General features: G+C 38.4%; 2 protein-coding genes across 2 annotated transcripts in view; one reads left to right on the forward strand and one right to left on the reverse strand.

Moving 5' to 3' along the window:
• Positions 1 to 1,060: 1,060 nt before the first annotated feature.
• Positions 1,061 to 15,536, forward strand: MFSD4B (major facilitator superfamily domain containing 4B). The gene is made up of 4 exons (XM_081945265.1): positions 1,061 to 2,949; positions 6,598 to 6,766; positions 9,493 to 9,609; positions 12,000 to 15,536. Exons 1-4 carry the CDS (start codon positions 2,644 to 2,646, stop codon positions 13,211 to 13,213), a joined length of 1,806 nt encoding a protein of 601 aa, XP_081801391.1. The 5' UTR covers positions 1,061 to 2,643; the 3' UTR covers positions 13,214 to 15,536.
• Positions 15,537 to 18,369: 2,833 nt separating this feature from the next.
• REV3L (REV3 like, DNA directed polymerase zeta catalytic subunit) overlaps positions 18,370 to 20,420 on the reverse strand; it is a 74,197-nt gene continuing 72,146 nt past the window's right edge. Inside the window, exon 32 of the mRNA XM_081944625.1 lies at positions 18,370 to 19,447. Within this exon, the coding sequence (XP_081800751.1) occupies positions 19,307 to 19,447 (141 nt within the window). The 3' untranslated portion in view covers positions 18,370 to 19,306. The remainder of the gene's footprint in view (positions 19,448 to 20,420) is intronic.

Below are 20,420 nucleotides of genomic sequence, written 5' to 3' on the forward strand. Positions count from 1 at the left end.
TTCTTTAATCCTTGACAACTTCCTTGATTTTGTTTCATAGTTTCTCTAGTTCCCTAACAAAGTCTCCTTGAAAATGGTGAGCATGCACATACACACACACAAACATACATACCTACATACACTCAGTCATATCATAGAGATTGGATGGCATTATTCTTCCACTTTAGCTTGAGTTGCATTTTAACAGTTTGTGATCTGCTGTAGTTCGTCCCTGGCTATACTTTTCCAATTACAATATGACTGCATTCTTCCATCCTTTTGTACCAATACAAGTTTGATTTTTGCGAACTCCACCTGGATATACTCATGTATGTTGGCATCATTTTAGTTGTCCTAAGACTGTAATGAAGAAATAATTGGACTGAATAGCTTATTATTCTAAGCTGCTTGTCCGCTTTATTTCAGCTTATAGGCCACGTATCCAATTACCTTTTTAATGTTTCCCACTTGGAAGTAGCTTCCTTGGATATTTTTATTTATTTGTATCCCATCTTTATTATTTTTACAAATAACTCAAGGCAGTGAACATATCCAACACAATTTCCTTCTATTTTCCCCACAACAACGCTGTAAAGTGTCTTGGGCTGAGACAGAGTGATTGGCCTATAGTCACCCAGCTGGCTTTCATTGTGAGTTGAAAGCATGGTCTTTCTAATCTGGTGCCTTAACCACTCAACCAAACTGGCTTTAATATTTTGTCAATTTTAGATTTAAAATAACCATTAAACCCACCAGCTTCTTCTGCACTGTAGTTGGAGAGTAACATTGGATTTGTTATTGAGAGAGCATCTTCACAATTTCATTGTGATTTACCATTGTCTTTTCCCATGCAGTATGAAATTCCATTTTTACTGTTGTCACTAAAGTGATAATTCACCTCCAGCAATTTCTTAAATAGCTGCTGCCCAATTATTACTGCCCAAAGGAATATATTTACTTGCTTGCTTTAGCTGAGCAGCTGGGATGATCTTTATACCTCTGTGACATTGCTGAGTACCGTATATATATATTTTAATGTACACTCCCAGAACACGTTACTTGTTCCTGATAGAAAACTCTCCCTGCCATGATGAGGCAGGATAGCAGGGCAGGAAAATGGAATCATGAGTTAGGATTATTAAATTTAGATGCAGTATAAGCTTGGTTTGGGAGCGTTGCCTTACTTTAAAGAGACTGATCTAGATCGTTGTGTCTGTTGTGTGTGCATGTTGTGGGAGACCCTAGATTTATGGAGCAACTGTCCACATCAAAATTACTTTTTTCACCTGTTTTTGTTTCAACTTTTTTTTCTTGTTTTTTTTTCTGATTTGCTGTGTATAATAAAGACTGATTCCTGATTCCAGAGCAACTTTCAGTAAAGGAGGAATGGAATAGTTTAGTCTGAGCACAGCTTCTTTTCACTCTCTGTTCCAAGGGCAGCTGCAACTGATTGCACTAGAAAATAAAAAGATATGAAATGAGCTAGCTAACCAACAGACAGAATGGGCAAGGGATTTCCATCAGCCTCCATAGACCACTCTGCTTTTGAAAAATATTCACGTGTTATAATTTAGAACTTATCAACTGCAACCTTATAGCCCAACTCAATACACATAAAAGGCTTCATTTTCCACAGGTAGGTAAAGTTGCAAAGTTATGTGTCCACACTGTTAACCACATGGATATCACACTCATCAATTACCAATGTCCCTGGTGGGCAAACCCTTTTTTGGAAAGGAGATTTTAATTCAAGGGCTAAATTCTATTTTGCTTTCAAATAACCCTATTTTTTCTGTGGGGTGGCCAGTTCAAAGAAAATTCTCCAATTATGGATCAGAAGGCGCGACAGGTGCCCCTCTGCTTGCCTCGGCCACTAAGAAGACTGAAGGGGAACTAAGTTTGTTACAGGTGCCCAAGGCAAGGTAGATAATGGCTGCAATACAGCTGCACCTGCCAGGAGTAAAATAAACTTTGTTTTCGGAGCATTTCCTTATTTGAAGCCGCGGCTGTATTGCCTGTACTCTTTACTAACACGAGTCGATTAGCCTCCATTCTCCCGGGCTCCGAAGTCCGGCTGACTTTCGTCCCATGGACCGCTCTGGATATCAGCGGCCGCAGGATCCGAGTCCCGCTTCGGACGTTCCTCCTCCTGTCACGTGCATGTGGCAAGCCTTGACTCGCACTGTAACATATTTCCCCTTTTTGTTTTTCAGCCTTTCCCTTTTAATCCCGTACTCCGGGAAATGAGAGTTGCTTGCAACGGCGACTCTTGACAATCTTAAGATGCGTGTCATCAATTATTCAAACAACCTGACTGTCGACAGCAGCGGGTTTTCCTGCAAACAACTAATCCAACGACTCACTCGCGTCCAGTTGGGGTTTGCTTTTTTTCCTTACAAGTAGAGTTGGAAGGGACCTCGGAAGTCATCGAGTCCATTCACTTGTCATTTCGTTTGGGATTTAAAAATAAAATAAAATTCTGAACCTCGGTGGGGAAAGCGAGCCGTTTTGCAGCGACAGCCTCCGCGCCGTTCCCGGTGCTTTCTGGGAATAGTAGTCTTAAAGAGCTCCTTTCGCCTGCCAAGATGCCGCCGGCTCCGGGATTAGTGGGTCACGTGTCGCCTGCCCGGCTCTGCAGCGGCGGCCCTCGGGTGTAGGAGACATATGGCGGCGGGGGGCGCGAAGAAGCAGGTCCGCTTTGCCCGGTTGGAAGAAGAGGAGGGAGCGCGAGAAGAAGCGGGAGCCCTCGGGGACGCCGCTGGGGAGGATGCGGCCGCCGGAGAGTCGCCGCCTGGAAGCTCGGCGCTGCTCGCCCTTCAGCCGGTCGTAAAGGTGGCCGATGGCAGCGGGCGAAGAAGCCGCGCAGGTGGCGGCCTTGGCGCTGGAAAGCTGGCGGCGGCGGTGGCGGCTTCCCGACGGGCACTGAAGTGGTGCATTTCGGCTGCTCTTTGCGCCGCTTTCCTGGGCCTGGTAAGGAGCCTTGTTTCTCTTAAGATATTTATTTCTCACATCATCATCTATCAAATTGTATCCAGTAGGAGACTCACACAAGGATGTCTTTTGAAAACAGGTATGTCAGTATGAAAATAGGCAAAGTGTCAAATACTCAGGACTGGCTAAACGTACTCCAGATCTCTGGTTCCAGTTGTCTATATGGATCAAGACCTCCATAAGGAATTATTCCTGTATAATTCAAGGGCATTGCAGCCCTATCCAAAATACATTTACCATAACTGATCAAACTTTGTTATGGTCATTCACCAGTACCTCTCCAAAAAGATCTGCTATCAGAATGAACCTTCATCAACCTAAGCTAAGTTTCAGGTTTTTTATTTTAGTCATTTTGTCTTTTATTGAATTCAAATTCGTGGATGCTGGTTTGAAGTCAAGGTTACCCAACTTCAAGATGACCACAGTGTTCACAAAGTGCTTTTGAGCCAGATACTGTCTCTCATCCCCACCAAGATGGCTGTTGCAAAAATGAAACTGGAAGAAATAATAATACAATACAATAGCAGAGTTGAAAGGGACCTTGGGAGCTTCTAGTCCAACCCTCTGCCTAGGCAGGAAACCCTATGTCGTTTCAGACAAATGGCTATCCAACATCTTCTTAAAGACTTCCAGTGTTGGGGCATTCACAACTTCTGGAGGCAAGCTGTTCCGCTGATTAATTGTTCTAACTGTCAGGAAGTTTCTCCTCAGTTGTAAGTTCCTTCTCTCCTTGATTAGTTTCCACCCTTGCTTCTTGTTCTACCCTCAGGTGCTTAGGAGAATAGTTTGACTCTCTCTTCTTTGTGGCAGCCCCTGAGATATTGGAACACTGCTATCATGTCTCCCCTAGTCCTTCTTTTCATTAAACTAGACATACCCAGTTCCTGCAACCGTTCTTCATATGTTTTAGTCTCCAGTCCTCTAATTATATTTGTTGCTTTTCTCTGCATTCTTTCTAGAGTCTCCACATCTTTTCTACATCGTGGCGACCAAAACTGAATGCAGTATTTCAGTGTGGCCTTACCAAGGCATTATAAAGTGGTATTATCACTTCACGTGATCTTGATTCTATCCCTTTGTTGATGTAGCCTAGAACTGTGTTGGCTTTTTTGGCAGCTGCTGCACACTGCTAGCTCATATTTAAATGGTCGTGCACTAGGACTCCAAGATCCCTCTCACAGTTACTACTGTTGAGCAAGGTACCACCTATACTGTACCTGTGCATTTTGTTTTTCTTGCCTAAATGTAGAACCTTACTATTTTCACCATTGAATTTCATTTTATTAGATAATGCCCAATGTTCAAGTTTGTCAAGATCCTTCTGTATCTTAAGCCTATCTTCTGGAGTGTTGGCTATTCCTGCCGTCTTGGTGTCATCTGCAAATTTGATGAGTTCCCCATTTATCATATCATCCAGATCATTGATGAAGATGTTGAAGAGTACTGGGCCTAAAACAGAACCTTGGGGTACTCCACTGCATACCTCCCTCCATGTAGATGCAGTTCCATTGAGGACTACACGTTGAGTGCAGTTGGTCAGCCAGTTACGAATCCATCTGGTGGTGATGCTGTCCAACCTATATTCTTCTACTTTATCTAGTAGTAGTTTATGGTCCACCTTATTAAATACCTTACTGAAGTCCAAGTAAACTATATCGACGGCATTCATCTTGTCCACTGATTTTGTCACTTTGACAAAGAATGCAATAAGATTAGTCTGGCATGATCTGTTTTTGACAAACCCATGTTGGCTTTTGGCTATTACTTTGTTTGCTTCTAGGTGTTCGCTAATTCGTTGCTTGATTATCTTTTCCAGAATCTTTCCTCCTATTGAGATCAGGCTGATAGATCTATAGTTTCCTGGATCTATTTTTTCCCCTTTTTTGAAGATGGGAACCACATCAGCTCTTTTTCAGTCCTCTGGCAGTTCCCCAGTGCTGAAAGATATAGTTCAGTGGTTCTGAGATCTCATCTGCCAGTTCCTTCAGAACCCTGGAGTGTAATCCATCCGGTCCTGGTGATTTGAACTTGTGTAGGGTAGGCATGTGCTCACCATTTTCTTCCCTAGTTCAACATGTGTTCCTAATCTGATTTTTGTGGTGCTGTTTTCTCCCAGCAATGGACCAATTGTTTCCTTAACTTTTTTCTTGTTTTTAAGATGTTGGAAGAAGCTTTTTTTGTTATTTTTTACTTTTGTGGCAAGCCTTTCTTCATTGTGAGCCTTAGCTTTCCTCACTTCATCTTTACAGGCTCAGGCTATTTGCTGATATTCTGCCTTAGTTATGTCCCCCTCTTTCCACTTTTTATACTTAACTTTTTTGTCTTTAAATTTGTCAGAGTGTTCTTTATGCAGCCATGCTGGTTTCTTTTGGGAGCTGTTATTTTTTTTTCTTCATTATTCTTGTGCTAGACTGGGCTTTTATAATCTCATATTTCAAAATTTCCCAAGCTTCTTGAGTTGTTTTCCCCTTGAGGATTCTCATCCATGGAATCCTTCCCAAGCTCTCTCTAAGTTTATTGAAATTAGCTCTCTTAAAATCCAAGACTCTAGTTTGACTTTGTTCTACTACTTGTGTTTGCATAATGTTGAATTCCAATATTGCGTGGTCACTTGCCCCTGTGGTTTCATTTCCTCTGTTAGCGAGAATTAAGTCCAATATGGCCGATCCTCTTGTTCCCTTCTCTACCTTTTGGGAAACAAAGTTGTCTGCTAGGTTTGTTAGGAACCGGTTGGATCTTCCACTTGGTGCAGAGTTTGTTTCCTAGTTGATGTCAGGGTACTTAAAATCCGCCATTACTATTGTGGTGTGCTTCCTACATACATTAATTAGTTGAAGTTCATCTACTCCCTCTGCTTGTTTGGGTGGCCTGTAGTATAGACCTATGGCAATGTCATTTCCCCTCCAACCTTTAATATTGACCCAAATGCATTCAATATAGTTCTCATCATTGTTGTGCTCTATTTCTGTAGAGATGTAGTTATTTCTTATATATAGTGCAACTCCACCCCCTCTTTTATTTGGTCTATTTCTACTTCTAAGACCTACATCCTACTTTAAATAAATCTCTTAGAATTTCTGAGAAAGAAATTTATCTCCAATGAAGGCAAATAAACGTGTCCAGGATTCTATAGAAATTTCTCTATTCTGGGAAATCTTCATGGATATTTCAACTGACTTGCAGAATTTGAGTGTGTGAACAAACTGATACATACGCACACAGCGGCAAACCACTCCTGAAAAACCTTGCCAAGGAAACTGCAGAGACTTGTTTAAGAAGTTACCAGGAATCAAGATTGACTTAAAGACACCAAAAGACAAAGAAACTTTAAGCAATGTGACTTGGAAGGAGCTACAAATGGAACTACTGCTGCTGCCAGGCCTTGTTTATAGGTTTCATAGAAATACCCTGTTGGTAACTGTGGAGAAAGGGTGTTATTATTCTCTATTGTACTGCACAGAACAGTGAGGATAGATGTAGTCCATTAAGTTCAATCAGCCTTACTTGCAAATAATCATGCTTAGGATTCTAAAGGTTGTAAGTTAACTATTGAATTATTTGAACAATTTTGCAAAGCTTTATTAACCACAGCTATTTTTGTTTCCTATTGATTTTACTTATTTCTAGGGGATGGCTATTGCTATTCTAGGGCCAACATTTCAAGACTTGGCTGCAAATGTGAACAAAAATGTCAGTCAAATTTCATATATCTTCGTGGGCCGTTCAGCGGGATACTTTAGTGGTTCTCTAATTGGTGGAATACTTTTTGACTGCATGAACTCCAAGTTACTTTTGGGTAAGTGGACAAAAATGAATATGAATAATATAGTAGACCTTGTAGTAGAAGAGGTGTTGCATATCTATCCCTAAGCAAGTAATAATTGTGTTTGTGGTTATACTACATTACACTATAATGAGAATTAGACACAGGCAATATACAACGTTGAAAATCCTTCTACTTGGATGGTCAGAAATGGGATAGTAATTGTATCAGTTCTTTCCCTCTCATCTTTTCGTGAAGTTATTCTAGCTTCGTCCAAATGTGTATCTATTACAGGGATGAACAAAAGTATTGGAGGGGACCTTGGAATCATGTAGTTCAACTCTCTGCAGAACTTTCAGGAGAGTAAATTCTATCAATTCATAAATCTCTCCTTGTAAGCCTTTGGTTTTCTTGGTTTTTGTCTTCTGCATGTGCCCTAGTTGGTGCTCATCCTAAAATGTAATGCTCAAAATTTAATATTATGACTGCTATCTACCAACCAATAAATCAGGCTATTTTTGCTCTGGGCTTCAGCTGTATTTAGTCAAATTTCTACTGCATCCCGTTTTTGTTTTTTTTTGCAGTGGAAAGCCTCAACAAAACCGAACGCTTGCATCACTTGTAATATGCTGTATTCTTTGGAAAAAAATATCAGGACTGAATTCTTACAGTCTTAGCCCAGTGACTTTAGTCTATGATTCAAAAGCCATTTATATCAAAATAAGGAGCACAGAGAACTGAAATATTTGGATACTTCCTGTTCAGCAGTCTCGTCTACTAGAAAAGTCATTCCCTTTTTAACATGGTCAAGGAAGTGCTTTTTTATTGATAGCTTCCTTATTTGCATTTGTTATTTAGAATATTACTTCAGGCTCTTTTTAATCTCACTTGCTCAAGTGTTCTCAATCCTTTTGCCTGGGTTTCAGAATCATAATTCTTTAGTAACAAATGAGTTTTAGGATTTTTAAATACATTGCATAGAAATCTCACATAGAAATACCACTGAATGTAAGTTTAAGGGCATTTCTATGTGAGACTACCTTCCTAATCTCTATGGAAGACCTCCTTTTGCAGTCTAGAGGCTTTCAGTTGTATTTGGAACCATCTTTTCCAGAGCTCCATTTTATGGCTCATTCCTGAAACAGGAAGCCTTGCTTACCTTAGCCATGGTGCACAGTGGTTAGAGTGCAGTACCTCTGCTGTTCACCGGCTGCCTGCAGTTTGGCAGATTGAATCTCACCAGGCTCAAGGTTGACTCAGCCTTCCATCCTTCCAAGGTCGGTAAAATGAGGATCCAGATTGTTGGGGGAATATGCTGACTCTGTAAACCGCTTAGAGAGAGCTGTAAAGCACTATGAAGCGGTATATAAGTCTAAGTACTATTGCTATTGCAACCTCCTATTTCTTTTTTTTTCCAAAAATTTTATTGGTTTTTATACATTTATGGGGAAAGGTAAGGGGATATACAAAAAAATTTGGCAGCTCCCACACTAGTGATAGAAATCCATCCAAAACTCACAATTTTTACAATCTTAAAAACAAAATATAAAAGATAAGCAGAAACAAAGTCTATATTGTCAACCATGTGTTCATTCATTTTCCTTTGTCACTTTCTAGAATATCACCAATTACTGTTGTTTCAAATACTTTTATTTTTGTGACCTGAGCCTTTTCGATATTGCTCCTTCCTCCCTGTCCCCAGAGGGACCCTCAGCCCCCCCCCCTTTATCTTGCACCTTGCTGTCTTTTCCACTACCTTCGCTGTGTTCGTCCTCTAGGAGGGAGAGATGCTTTTTAATGAAGGCTTCCGCCTCCTGCACTGTATTAATTCTAATCCTGTTTCCCTCCCAGAAGATCAACATTCCCTCTGGCAATAACCATCTAAACCTGCTACCTCCTATTTCAATTACTGTAGCAGACTGTATATGGGGCTGCATTTGGATGTGACAGCTAGTCTAAAACATGGCAGGCTGGTCAAGGGATGAATATTTTTCACTATACTTGGGTGATCCCACTGCTTTGGGGGTTTCATTGGTTGCCAGATGGCTTCAGGATGGAGTTGAAGGTGCTTCTTGTCACCTTTAAAGTCTCATGGCTCCAGACTCAGTTATTCTGAGGGACCACCTTCTCCATGTTCATCTGCCCATCCAGTCAGATGAAATAAAGTAATTTCTGGCCAGGTCTCATCTGGTTCAAGAATGCCATCTGAAAGATGCCTAGGAAATAGGCATTTGCTGCTCTTATGCCTTGGATCTGGTCAGTCCCTTCTCTCCTGGGTTTTGGAGAGCAGATAAAACCCAGCTTTTCCAGGTAGCTCAGGAGGAAAGCATGTTATGAATTTGCAAGTAGTGGTGGTCATATGTCTTCATATGCTTTATCTCTTATGATAGGATTTTTAATTCATTTGGGGTGGAATTATTGGTGTAGTTGCTGGAGGGGTTATTTTATGAAGTTTGTGGTTGTTAGCCAATTGATGCCTTTAGGACTGGACACAATCCAAAATATACTATTCAGAAGAAAGCCCCATAGAGAGCATTATTCCAAATTATAAATGCTTATGATTTCCGCCTAAAATGTGACTACATTTGATATAAGACTGCTACCTTAAATATGTGACATGATATAGTAAGAATAGTAATAATAATTCTAAATACAAATAAATGTTTTTACTGGCTTTGAATGTACTGGATTTCAAATGAAATATGAGTAATTTTAATTCTTAAAATGTTCTATTTGAAATTTTTAAATTATATTTATAGGCTTATCCATGCTGGGTACAACACTAGGTCTATATGCTATTCCATGGTGTAAGAAAGCCGTCTTGTTAACAACAGTGATGTCTGTCATTGGTTTTGCAATGGGAATTCTGGACACAGGTAAACAAAAAAAACTTACTACACGTAATCTGTTTTTTTCCTCCCATCATGTTGTGATCATTCAATGGGACTGTGTTCCTTTATAATAAATTATGTGTTCCTAATACATTGCTAAATGTGTATCATGGGCACAAAACGGTTGAACCTGCAAATTTCCTTACTTGACCAAAGGCCAGACTAAATTTCACCACTTGGTTATACTTGCCTTTTCCTGTTTGCAGGCTCTTCTGGTGGAGTGGGTAAACATTCAGAGATTGAGAATTGTATGTACTTTAGCTCTAAGATAGTTGATTTGTATATAGAAAGTTTTCTTCACATAGGTGCACATGTAGATGGGATGCATTCATCGAAAAGAACGTGATGTGTAAAATTTTGTCTACATGGATGTTGTCAAACCCAGTTGATGTGGTACAGTTGTTTCAGGATATTCTGAGGACTGAAAATACAGTTCAGCTATCTGATAAATCCAACTTTCAATTATTGGTGCTTTAAATACTTCAGTAATGTTCTGGCTGATGGTTACAGGAGATCATTGTTCTTGCTGAGGGCATCAAGAGAAATGCTACAGTTCCTTGGTAGGGAGATGGAAAGATGACTCAGACCAGGACTGAGTGGGAGAGGAAGAAAGAAAGCAAAAAGATTGTTTAAAAGAGTAAGCCTATTGGAAACCTTCATGCAGTTTTCTTAACAGCCGCATGGAATTGGCTTATCAAATAATATACAGCCCTATAGTTCTCTGGTAGTCTAAGTATTAAGTTGGTCTAACCATGCTAAGCCTCTAAGTGGATATTAAATGAACAGAAGTATACTTTGGAAATCATAGAAAGTAATAATTCCACTTTAATCTGTATTCATAAAACCTTTAATTAGCATAGTGTGTCCAGTTCTGAACACCATATTTAAGATTTTAGAGAAACTAATATATTAGTTTTGAAGAAATTATGAATGTTTGTCCTTCAGGAGACTGAGAGAGGATATGATAATACTTTTCAAATACTAGAAGAGTAGAGTAATTGGCAAATCAAGGCCTGTTTTCTAGTATTCCAGAATTCAGGACACAGAATATTACGTTGAAGTTACAACAAGGAAAATTCCAACTGAAAGTTTGAAATAACTTCTTGAGATGAAAGAGCAGTTAGTAGCATAGTAGAACCAATTGTCCAGAAAAGTGGTGGGTTTGGGTTTCTGTTCATTGGGTGTATTTACATGGACATGTTGTTTTAATTTGGGTTCTGGCCCTTAGCAGTAGTTGGAATTGACGTTTTAAATGGCGACTTCCTAAGTTGGGCTTCATTGAAAAATAATATATAGAAAAGTGTAGATGTAGCCATAAGAAAAAGTAATTTAAATAAATCAAAAGATAAGAGTATCAGATGAATGACAGTGTTCTTGGGACTTATTTTATTACTTTTGGTTAGATTTACATTCTGTTTTTCTTAGAGCAGCTTCAGTTTTTCTCCACAGCAGTCCTGGAAACTAGGTTGGACTAAAAAAGAATAACTAGTCCCAATTCATCCAATGAACTTCCATGGCTGAGGATAAAGTTGAGTTTGGATCTCCCTAGTGCTGGTACATCATCATAATAGACAGCTTTGGCTTCTAGCGATTTCAGTTCATTTTACTCCTGTCCACATCAATTTGGACTGTTGGATTGGGAGTCTAGCAACACCTGGAGGATACCATGACTCCCTCTCCTCTGTTGCGTTTGTGGTCATCTCACAAAGTTGAAACCAGGAATGACCTGTAATGATTAAAAAACAAGACAGTGAGGGAGAAAATTGCTTTTATAATGACAAAATTGCAAAAGTGTAGTACCTACCTTGAAAAGATGAAAGTTGGAATATGAAGGGAATGGCATACGTTAGGTGAACCTTTTTGGCACCAAGTGCCGAAATGGTAGCGTGCGCATGCACGTGGGGAAGCACCAGAAACCGGAAAAGCAGCTCCCCAGTGTGCACATGCAGGAGCACCGGAAACTGGAAGAGTATGCGCGAGCTGGGAAGATGAGCTTATGATGTGCGCATGCGCATCAGTCACCTGGCCTTCTGGTTTCTGGTGTGCATGTTTGCATGAAGACCAACTGGCTAGCACACACATGCGTGCACCGGAAACCAGAAGCTCAGGTTCCCGGTGCATGCCTGCGTGCCAGGGAGCTGCTCTTTCAGTTTCTGGCACTCCTGCTCGCGTGAAGAACAGTTGGCTAGTGGGCATGCGCATACCGGAATCCAGAAGAGTAATGGGCGACAGCTGGCGTACTTAGAGAGATGGCTCTGCATGCCATTTCTGACACGCGTACCATAGGTTTGCCATCACAGTGTTAGGTGAAGATGTCATGTAAGTCTATGAAACTTTTTAATGTGAAAATTTGACCCTGAATCTTTATCTTTCAGGTGGGAATGTTCTGGCTTTGGACACATGGCAAGCAGAAGCTGGTCCTCACATACAGGCCTTGCATTTCAGTTTTGCCCTTGGAGCTTTTGTAGCTCCCATCCTGGCGAAGATGGCCCTGGGTGGTTCTGCCCTTGAATTGCAGATGCATCTGGGTAGCAGTGTTGGTAACCAGTCAGCGACGAATTCTCCTCCTGGAGCTACGTTGTTGCCGAAGCTTCATTTAAACTGGAATTTTGTGTGGTCTTATGCTGTGATTGGCACTTACCTCTTACTCGTCGCATTGTTGTTCTTTACTTTATATTTGAGGAGCGTTCCTGTTCGAGGTAGAACAAAACTTTCCGTGCAGAAATACCAAACTGCGAAATACCACCATGCTCTCATAGTGCTTCTTTCTGTTTTTTTTTTTTGGTACGTTGGAGCAGAGGTAACCTATGGCTCCTACATTTTTACTTACGCAGAAACCTTTGCCCATATGAAAGAAAGGGAAGCAGCAGGATTGAACTCTCTCTTTTGGGGCACCTTTGCAGCTTGCAGAGGATTGGCAATCTGCTTTGCAACCTGCTCTTATCCTGGATCTATGATCCTGATAAGTATCATAGGCTCTACTGTGTCATCACTCTTCCTAGTCCTCTTCAATGTACACACAGTCGCTCTGTGGGTTGGTTCCGCAGTGTATGGCGCCTCAATGGCTACTATCTTTCCCAGTGGCATATCTTGGATAGAGCAGTACACTACCATTCAAGGGAAATCTGCAGCAATGTTTGTCATGGGTGCAGCTCTAGGAGAAATGTGTATTCCTGCGGCAGTTGGCTTCCTTCAAGGATATTTTACCACTCTCCCAGTGCTCATGTACACTGCATTGGGAGCAGCTGTCATGACAGCCGTACTGTTCCCTGTGATGTGTAAATTAGCGGCATCAGGTGATGATGCTAAAGTGAAGGATGCTGGAGACAAGGAAGTTCAAGAAGCGTTACTGTCCAGCACTTATCCGGAAGACGATGAGGAGGATAATGAAATCAGAGAATGGAATGAAGTAGACTTTGAAATAATTGAGATGAATGACACACACCAGAACTCTGTCATAGAGACCTCCAAGAAGATCCAAGAAAAATTTACTACCACCATCTCCGGCCAGCCTCCTTCAGAGAATTTGTCATTTAATTCTTCTCCTGTACTTGCCGTCAGATCCCCCAAACAGAATAAGAACGATTAAGTTATCTTATTGTAGTGCCAAAAAATTTCAGGAGATCAGAATTTCAACTTTAAGATCATATATTATTTCAATACTGGGTGGGAAGTTTGCTGAATTTTAAGCAAGGCCTTTTTACTGTAAAGTCTGAGGGAAGCAGTAACTCTGAAAGGAGTGGAACCCCTTTGTTTAACCATGAGAATGACAAAGTAGAATGTTTCCTAAATTTCTTCTTTTGATATTTTTTCAGGAAAGTGAAAATGTAATTAGAATGAATAAACAGAACTTGTTTTCTACTCTAGCAGTCCCCGAACTTTCCGGATCAGAGGGGACGGCAGGTGGAGAGATGGGATGATTTCGTGTGTGCGCCACTTTCCACCAATGCAGCTTTGTGCATGCGCATGCTCGCCCACTGCTTGTGCAGCCCGGTTACCAATGGGCCACAGTCTGGCTCCAGGTTGTGGACCAGGGATTGGGGACTCTTGTTTTCTTCAGTGTTGTCTTATAAAATGATATTTATTAATCTGTGTACTGTGCTATAAGAGGCTGAAGAATAAGAATCTTCAATTCATTGAGGTCATCTCTGGAAACAAGATAAATCTGGAAAATCAATCCTTGAAGACCTCTGCATTTCTAACTCAACAGTTTCCATGTTTTTAGATTGAATCCTAAATATATTCTATCCTATTTAACAAAAAAAAAATCTTTTTGAAAAAATAAGTACATGGCCACAGTTATGGTTAAATTAGCAAATACATATTTTAAAATTTTGCTCAGAAGCACTTTTATAATGGAAATAAATGCTGAAAAGGATTTAAGTTTATACTGATATAATAGCCTCAGTAACTCTGGGAATTGAATAAACTGGAGTTAAGTTTGCTCATTGAGTTTAGCAACGATGCAGTATAATCTCAGATCATGCTCGCAAAGCAGATCACCTGCAATACCAGGAGGAATCCCATGGCTGCGTTGGGATTTCTGAATTAAATGTTGTAGTCCATTGCAGACCTTTAAGGGGTGAGGAAGATGAATTTGTATCCCAGAAATTTGATCATTTCAAAATGTAAACTGGGTTGTTTTTTCTCTACCTGCATTTTCAAGCTTAGAATTATGATTTAAAATAAAACGGTGTGTTTGTTGTCATCTCAGCCACACTGTTAAGTGACCTTATATTTAAATAGTAGGATACTGTGTTACTTGATATGTTCATGTAACTTCTTGGATAATTGAGTTTTAAAATTAAAAAACTAAGAAACGTCCCGTCAGAGATGTTATATTATAAATCAGTAAAAATCTGATGGTATTTTTCAAAAACCAACTTTCAGCAAATTGTTAAGATATTGTGGACATAACTATAATTGAAAATTCTAAATCTATCAAGAGTTGATATGCACTGAAGCCACCTTTCCCACCTTCGTGCCTTCTATATGTGTTTGACTGCAGCATTCATAATTCCTAATCATCTGAATCTTTGTGTTGGGTAAAGATTAAAGGGATTTAGAACCATTATATTTAAAGATAATCAGGAGGCTAATTGAAAAAGTGACTTTCTTAAAAATTAAAAATTGTCATTGTGAAAAGAAAGATCAGTCCTAATCATCTCTACAGTACCATTGTTTTCTGTTCAGAAAGCCTTATTGTGGCTAGTGTTGAGAAATAATGTTGAAATTGTGATCATTTAAAAAAAATCTTGATCAAAATATATTCACTGATATTTTAACTGCCAGAATTAGATGCTTGTAAGTGTAAATTGAACACCAGATGTGATTAAAATGCCAGTGTTAGTGTTTCTATACCACTGTAAATGAAGTTTGAGTTGTGATGAGGAGGATCATTTTAACGATTCTTATTCTTACTAGATAATTATGGTAACTACTGCAGCTTTTGTAGTAGGCTGCCTGAAGTTACTGAATGTTAATATATATGTGGAATAGACACTTTTTGAGAGTTTGGAATCTGCCTTCTCTCTGTACACCAATAAACACGACTGAAGTTGTTCTGAGGGCACTTTGGGTGCAGATCAAATTGTGGGGAAATAGACCAAGGGAACTTGATGGCTATGAGTGGCTGTTGTTTTACCTATTGTTAAATGTAACCCTTAATATCACTGGGGGAGATCATGTCTCCCAACAGTGTATATATTACATCTTTTTGGATGTGTGCATGTTGAAGTTAATAGTACAAAAAACTATGAATCACTTTGACTTATACCTTTTGATACTTTGTTCTATTCTACCGTATGTTATTTGCCTCTAAGTATTGCAATTATTGCTTGGATATGATTTTGTTTTCTTGTGTGTTCCCAATGTTACAATAATTTTGTAATAAAATTGAAATAGGGAGTGTATTTATTGGGGAATTGGAAAATGTTGTTTTTCTTGAATAATAATAATAGACCTTTTTATTAGGGAATCAATTACAAATATGCTGTATTAGATTTTTCATTAGAAAGTGAAAAAGGATTCAGTTGTCGAAATAAGCTATCATACCAAACAAGATGGTGAAAGCCTTGCGCAACAACAAAGATGGAATATAGACTTTATTATGAAGTCAATATAGACTTTATTATGAAGGACAAGGAAAACTATTTCATGAAGAATAGCAACAAACGGGCAAGATTTTAGAAATCAGGAAAGAATTGGTTTTAAGAGAACAAGAAAAATAAAATGGGATTTCTCTTGAGTAACTATGGAGATTATAGAGACAAATGTGAGTGATGAGTAATAGAAAAATTATAGTGTTACTCTTTAGAAATGTGATTCTAAAATGATATATATTTGTAGAGGGAAAAGATATACAAGAACTAATTACAATAGATGGTACTAAGAGGCAAGATGCCATAGGAAATCACTACTGTAATACCTATTGAACAGTTTAATTTTATAGTCTTCCAAAGTTTTAATATACTAACTAGTCTACAGTATGTCTACTAATATTGACATGACATTGATGTAGAGATTAGAAAGCAGTGATGTAAAATACATGTACTGTGATGAACTTGCTCTCCATCGTTGTTGGTTTTTTGCTCGTGCTTGTTGCATACTTGCAACAAATGCCAGACAAAACCTTTTGGTAGTTACTTTGTTGATAGGGATAGATTCTCACAGGAGTCACTGATGGTGGAGTAGCAGGTGGGCTGTAATCAATATCAGCACGAGATGTGGAGCTTTTAAATGCTATTTGAAAGGACTTGGGAAAAAAGTTTAGAGAAGCTGCAAGTGAAGCTGGTAGCTGGCAGCTGAAATGCCAAAATATAATTTTTTAAAAAAAATTCAGGCGGCCACTATTTTTGCTTTATTGACTGTAGCAAGATTTTTGCTTGTGTAGTTCAGGAGTCAGGAAGAGCAGTAAAGAGCCCAATTCTGCCTCTGTGGGCATGGCTGAAAGATCTGCAGGCCAAGGAGCATGGCAGCCATTGAATATTTGATACCACTGATGATGGTACTGTTTTTGGAACTGCTTTCAAGGATTAGACAATTAATGCACTGGTTAGCAATGCTGCTTCAGTTTCAGTTGGTGGTGTTGAATACTGAAATAAGCATTATTGGAGACATATGTTTTTTTTCACCATTTATAAAGTGTTTTACTATTGTCTATGCAGATTCTCAGTCATCTAGGTCATGGTTGTTGCAAGGATGCTTTTTCAAGAGGCAACTGGACTGTCTGGGTTTTTTCTTCTTTGAAGGTGTTTCACTTCTCATCTCATTCACAGCTAAAGAAGCTTCTTGGATGAGAAGCGAAACATCTTCAAAGGAAAAAAAAACCTAGAAAGTCCAGTTGCCTCTTGAAAAAGCACCTTGGCGTTTTACTATTGTGTTTTGCTTCTTCACAATGATATCAGGAAGCCCCCGAGAAAGACTGCAAGTAATAATTGAATAGTTGGTGCACGATGAACAGACAGTTACAAGGACAAAGCTTAGACACTAATTACTATACAGATAGTAACAAATATTCATGTTTTGCTTGAAGCCTGGAGAAGTTTTAGATGGTGCAATATAAATATGGTATTGAATGTGTTGACCATGGAGTTCACCAAAAGGAAAAGCAATGAGTACTTCTCTCTCTTTAGGAATTTCTTTCTAATAGCATTCTTCTTTGCTATAACACTTGTGAACTAAGCATGGATTGATTCCTGCTTGTGCAATGGGAATAAATGGTTGTACCTGGGGTTGTTTCACAGGGCTCAGCTTTCTTCCCTGTTAACATTTAAATGAAGCTGTTGATTGGGCAAGGCACCATTGTTAAGATGACAGATAGCATCAGGTGGAGACCATGACCAGTTTTCGCTGGTGTCATTTCAAGCCCTTTTCTATTGGGAGGCCTTGACAAAAGTGACCAAGGCATTCATCACATCAGATGTAGCACACTTTACACGGGGCAGCTTTTGGAACAATCATGAAGTTGTAATGAGTCCATAATATGAAACTTGTCTACCTACTGGTAGGTCCACTTTAACAGTCTTGACAACTCTGCTACATTTGCTGTACTGACTGGTGGTTTGGTTCTAGATCCAATTCAATCCTACAGTCACTCCAGGATACTTATTGGGACTATCTTTCCTGACCAATTGCATAAATAAGCCCCAATCCCTAATATCATGAGCTGGGGACCCTCACATCCCCTTTCCTACAAACTAGATATTATCTATGTCTACCCCCATAACTGAAATACATTGCTTCCTGTTGTGTAGGGTGTTTCAATCCTTTTGGCCTTAAAAAAACAGTTAAACTATTTATTTCATAAGACACTTGGAATGATTAGTTTGGGATAAACACGATAAAAAATTTTATAATGATTTTTTGCTTTAAAAAATATGTTGAAAAAATGTGATACTAATATTTCCCCCATCATATAAACACAATTATTGACAGAATTCTCTGGAATTCATGAGATTTTATATTCACCGTAGTTGCTTGAATCATCTGGCTATTTCTGTGGCCATTTCTCTCCTCCAAAGATCAGTAGGCTATAGCATTTGCCAGCTCATATATTTTCAAGGGCTATATTCCTTCAGTAAATTCTTCAGTAAAATTCAGAAGAGCATCAAAATATTCTTTGTTATTTTATATATTAATTATAGCTTTTTAAATAGCAACACTGAGCAATTTCTGCTCATTAAAGAGAACTCTAATTCATGTCAATTTAGTAACATTGTTTAAAACATTCCAGTTCAACTACAATGAGATTTAAAAATGCACATTTATTTGATTTTATTAAATTTACTATGGTTGCAATAATTTTTAAAAACAAAATGATTTCCAATTAAAAAAATGTACTGTGACCACATAATTTCTTATTTTATACAGTTTTACAAATATTCTAAATACACATTTCCTTATGATGGCAAATACATTTTAACTGTACAGTACATAATGAAATATTTAAGCATATTTAGAAGCAATAGAAATGTCTATACAAAAGCAAAAATGGATTTTTTATTTAAAGTATTGCAACAGTCCCACAGTTTTATAACAAAAATGTCTTTGCACAGTTCCTCACAATGCCCCCATTAATAGCCAAAGCAAGACAGTGATTTTAGAAAATGTTTCAAAAATGCTACACTTACTACTGTTTGCAGTTTCATCAAAACAACAAATCTACTTGGAATCAAGCAAAATGAAGAAATATCCCAATCAACTTTAAAATTGTATAAAACCCATTGCACATTATTTTAGTCAGTTATTTGAAAAGTAAAAAAGTGTATTTACAAAATATTTTGCAGTCAAAATTTAAAGTTGATGAGATATCAGTAACACACATCCTGATAGTTCAATAAAACAATAGCAGTTTCCCAAAGATTTTCAGTATTACTACAGAAATCCACAGGGAACATTTTTTTTATTCTGAAATGGGTTTACAAGATGTTAACACAGTTATTTCAACATTTGTATTATAAACAATGTTAAAAAGGCAAAAGAATGGCATCATTAAAAATGAATTATTAACAGATTATCAAATGTATTTTTAATTTACTTAGAACAAACATTATTTTTAGAACACGTCAACAATATATGAAAATCCTGGACAAGATGAAATTGAAGGACCATGCAGGACAGTTTTAGAGTGGTAAACATTGAAAACAAAAATAGCACCTGGAATCCTGTGACATTAGGCAATCTAAAACTGATCAAGTAGTTGACGAAGATATGGTGCCTTAGATAATTCTCGGCTCACTCTGGAGACTTTGAAAAGCACCGAACAGTTCAATGAAACACATGGTATCTGTCGATCAAAGCAACTTGTACAATTCTTGCATATCTAGAGGAATATATAATTAATTAGTGCAAAATACACTTAACTGGGAAAAAATACATAATTAGCACAATTAGCCAAGTACATGGCTATTTCTGTTCAAAATAATTATGTGCAAGATCAGATAGAAAAGAAGACATTTTACATTTTCTCAGCCTCTGAGAAAATAAATAAATAATAAATAAATAAAAGGAGGCTGGGAAAACTAAGAGGGCCATTGATCAGGAACATCTCAAATAGTCATAAAGCAGGCCAAACAGTAAAGTAGTCATCAAAAAATAATGAAAACGTTAATATGCTGATAATCCATGAAATTATACAATCTTTCAAGTTTCTAGTTCTTGATTTTGGAAAAAGCTTGTAAGTATTGCATGCCATGGGGGGGGGGGGGCTACACTGTCTACTCCTCCTCTTAAGAATTGACACAAGGCGGTTCTGAAAACATGATTTCTACTAAATCCTTACCGACTCATTTCAAGCCTATAGTCTTGCACAGACCCTGAAGATCTGGGGACCCTAAAAATCAGAATGAAACATAGTGTTGAAGACTGCTAAGGAGGCATAATGGTAAACGGAACCTATGGTCCATTGGATGAATGCCATTATTTTAAAAATTAAAACAAAATTTATACTGGATTCAACCATTAGTTAAGTCTATAATTTTCAAAATGCTGACAAATTTCTTTACTGAAAAATACTGCATGCCTAAAATGCTTGTCAGTATCCAGAGGACTATGAATGATCCAATCTTACAGGATAAATCAAATCTTTTAATATGCTAAAATATAAAGTCTCCCAAGGCCAAATTGTAATGATTATATTAATATATAATCCTTGCCTTAGACCACAATTGAATTCAACATTTCCATTGCTAAGCAAGGCAGGTGTTAAGTGAGTTTTGCTCCATTTTACGATCTTTTGCCAATGTTGTTAAGTGAATCATGCAGTCATTAAGTGAATCTGGCCTCTTTGACTGACA

The sequence above is a fragment of the Natrix helvetica genome, assembly GCF_964273705.1.
Source record: "Natrix helvetica genome assembly, chromosome: 2".
In the NCBI taxonomy this organism is placed as follows: Eukaryota; Metazoa; Chordata; class Lepidosauria; order Squamata; family Natricidae; genus Natrix; species Natrix helvetica.

Excerpts from the sequence above, each read along its gene's own strand:
- MFSD4B (XM_081945265.1), top strand. The coding sequence starts at position 2,644 with ATGGCGGCGGGGGGCGCGAAGAAGCAGGTCCGCTTTGCCCGGTTGGAA. Across the intron at positions 6,767-9,492 it reads GAACTCCAAGTTACTTTTGG|GCTTATCCATGCTGGGTACA; the intron begins GTAAGTGGACAA and ends TTATATTTATAG. Across the intron at positions 9,610-11,999 it reads AATGGGAATTCTGGACACAG|GTGGGAATGTTCTGGCTTTG; the intron begins GTAAACAAAAAA and ends TTTATCTTTCAG.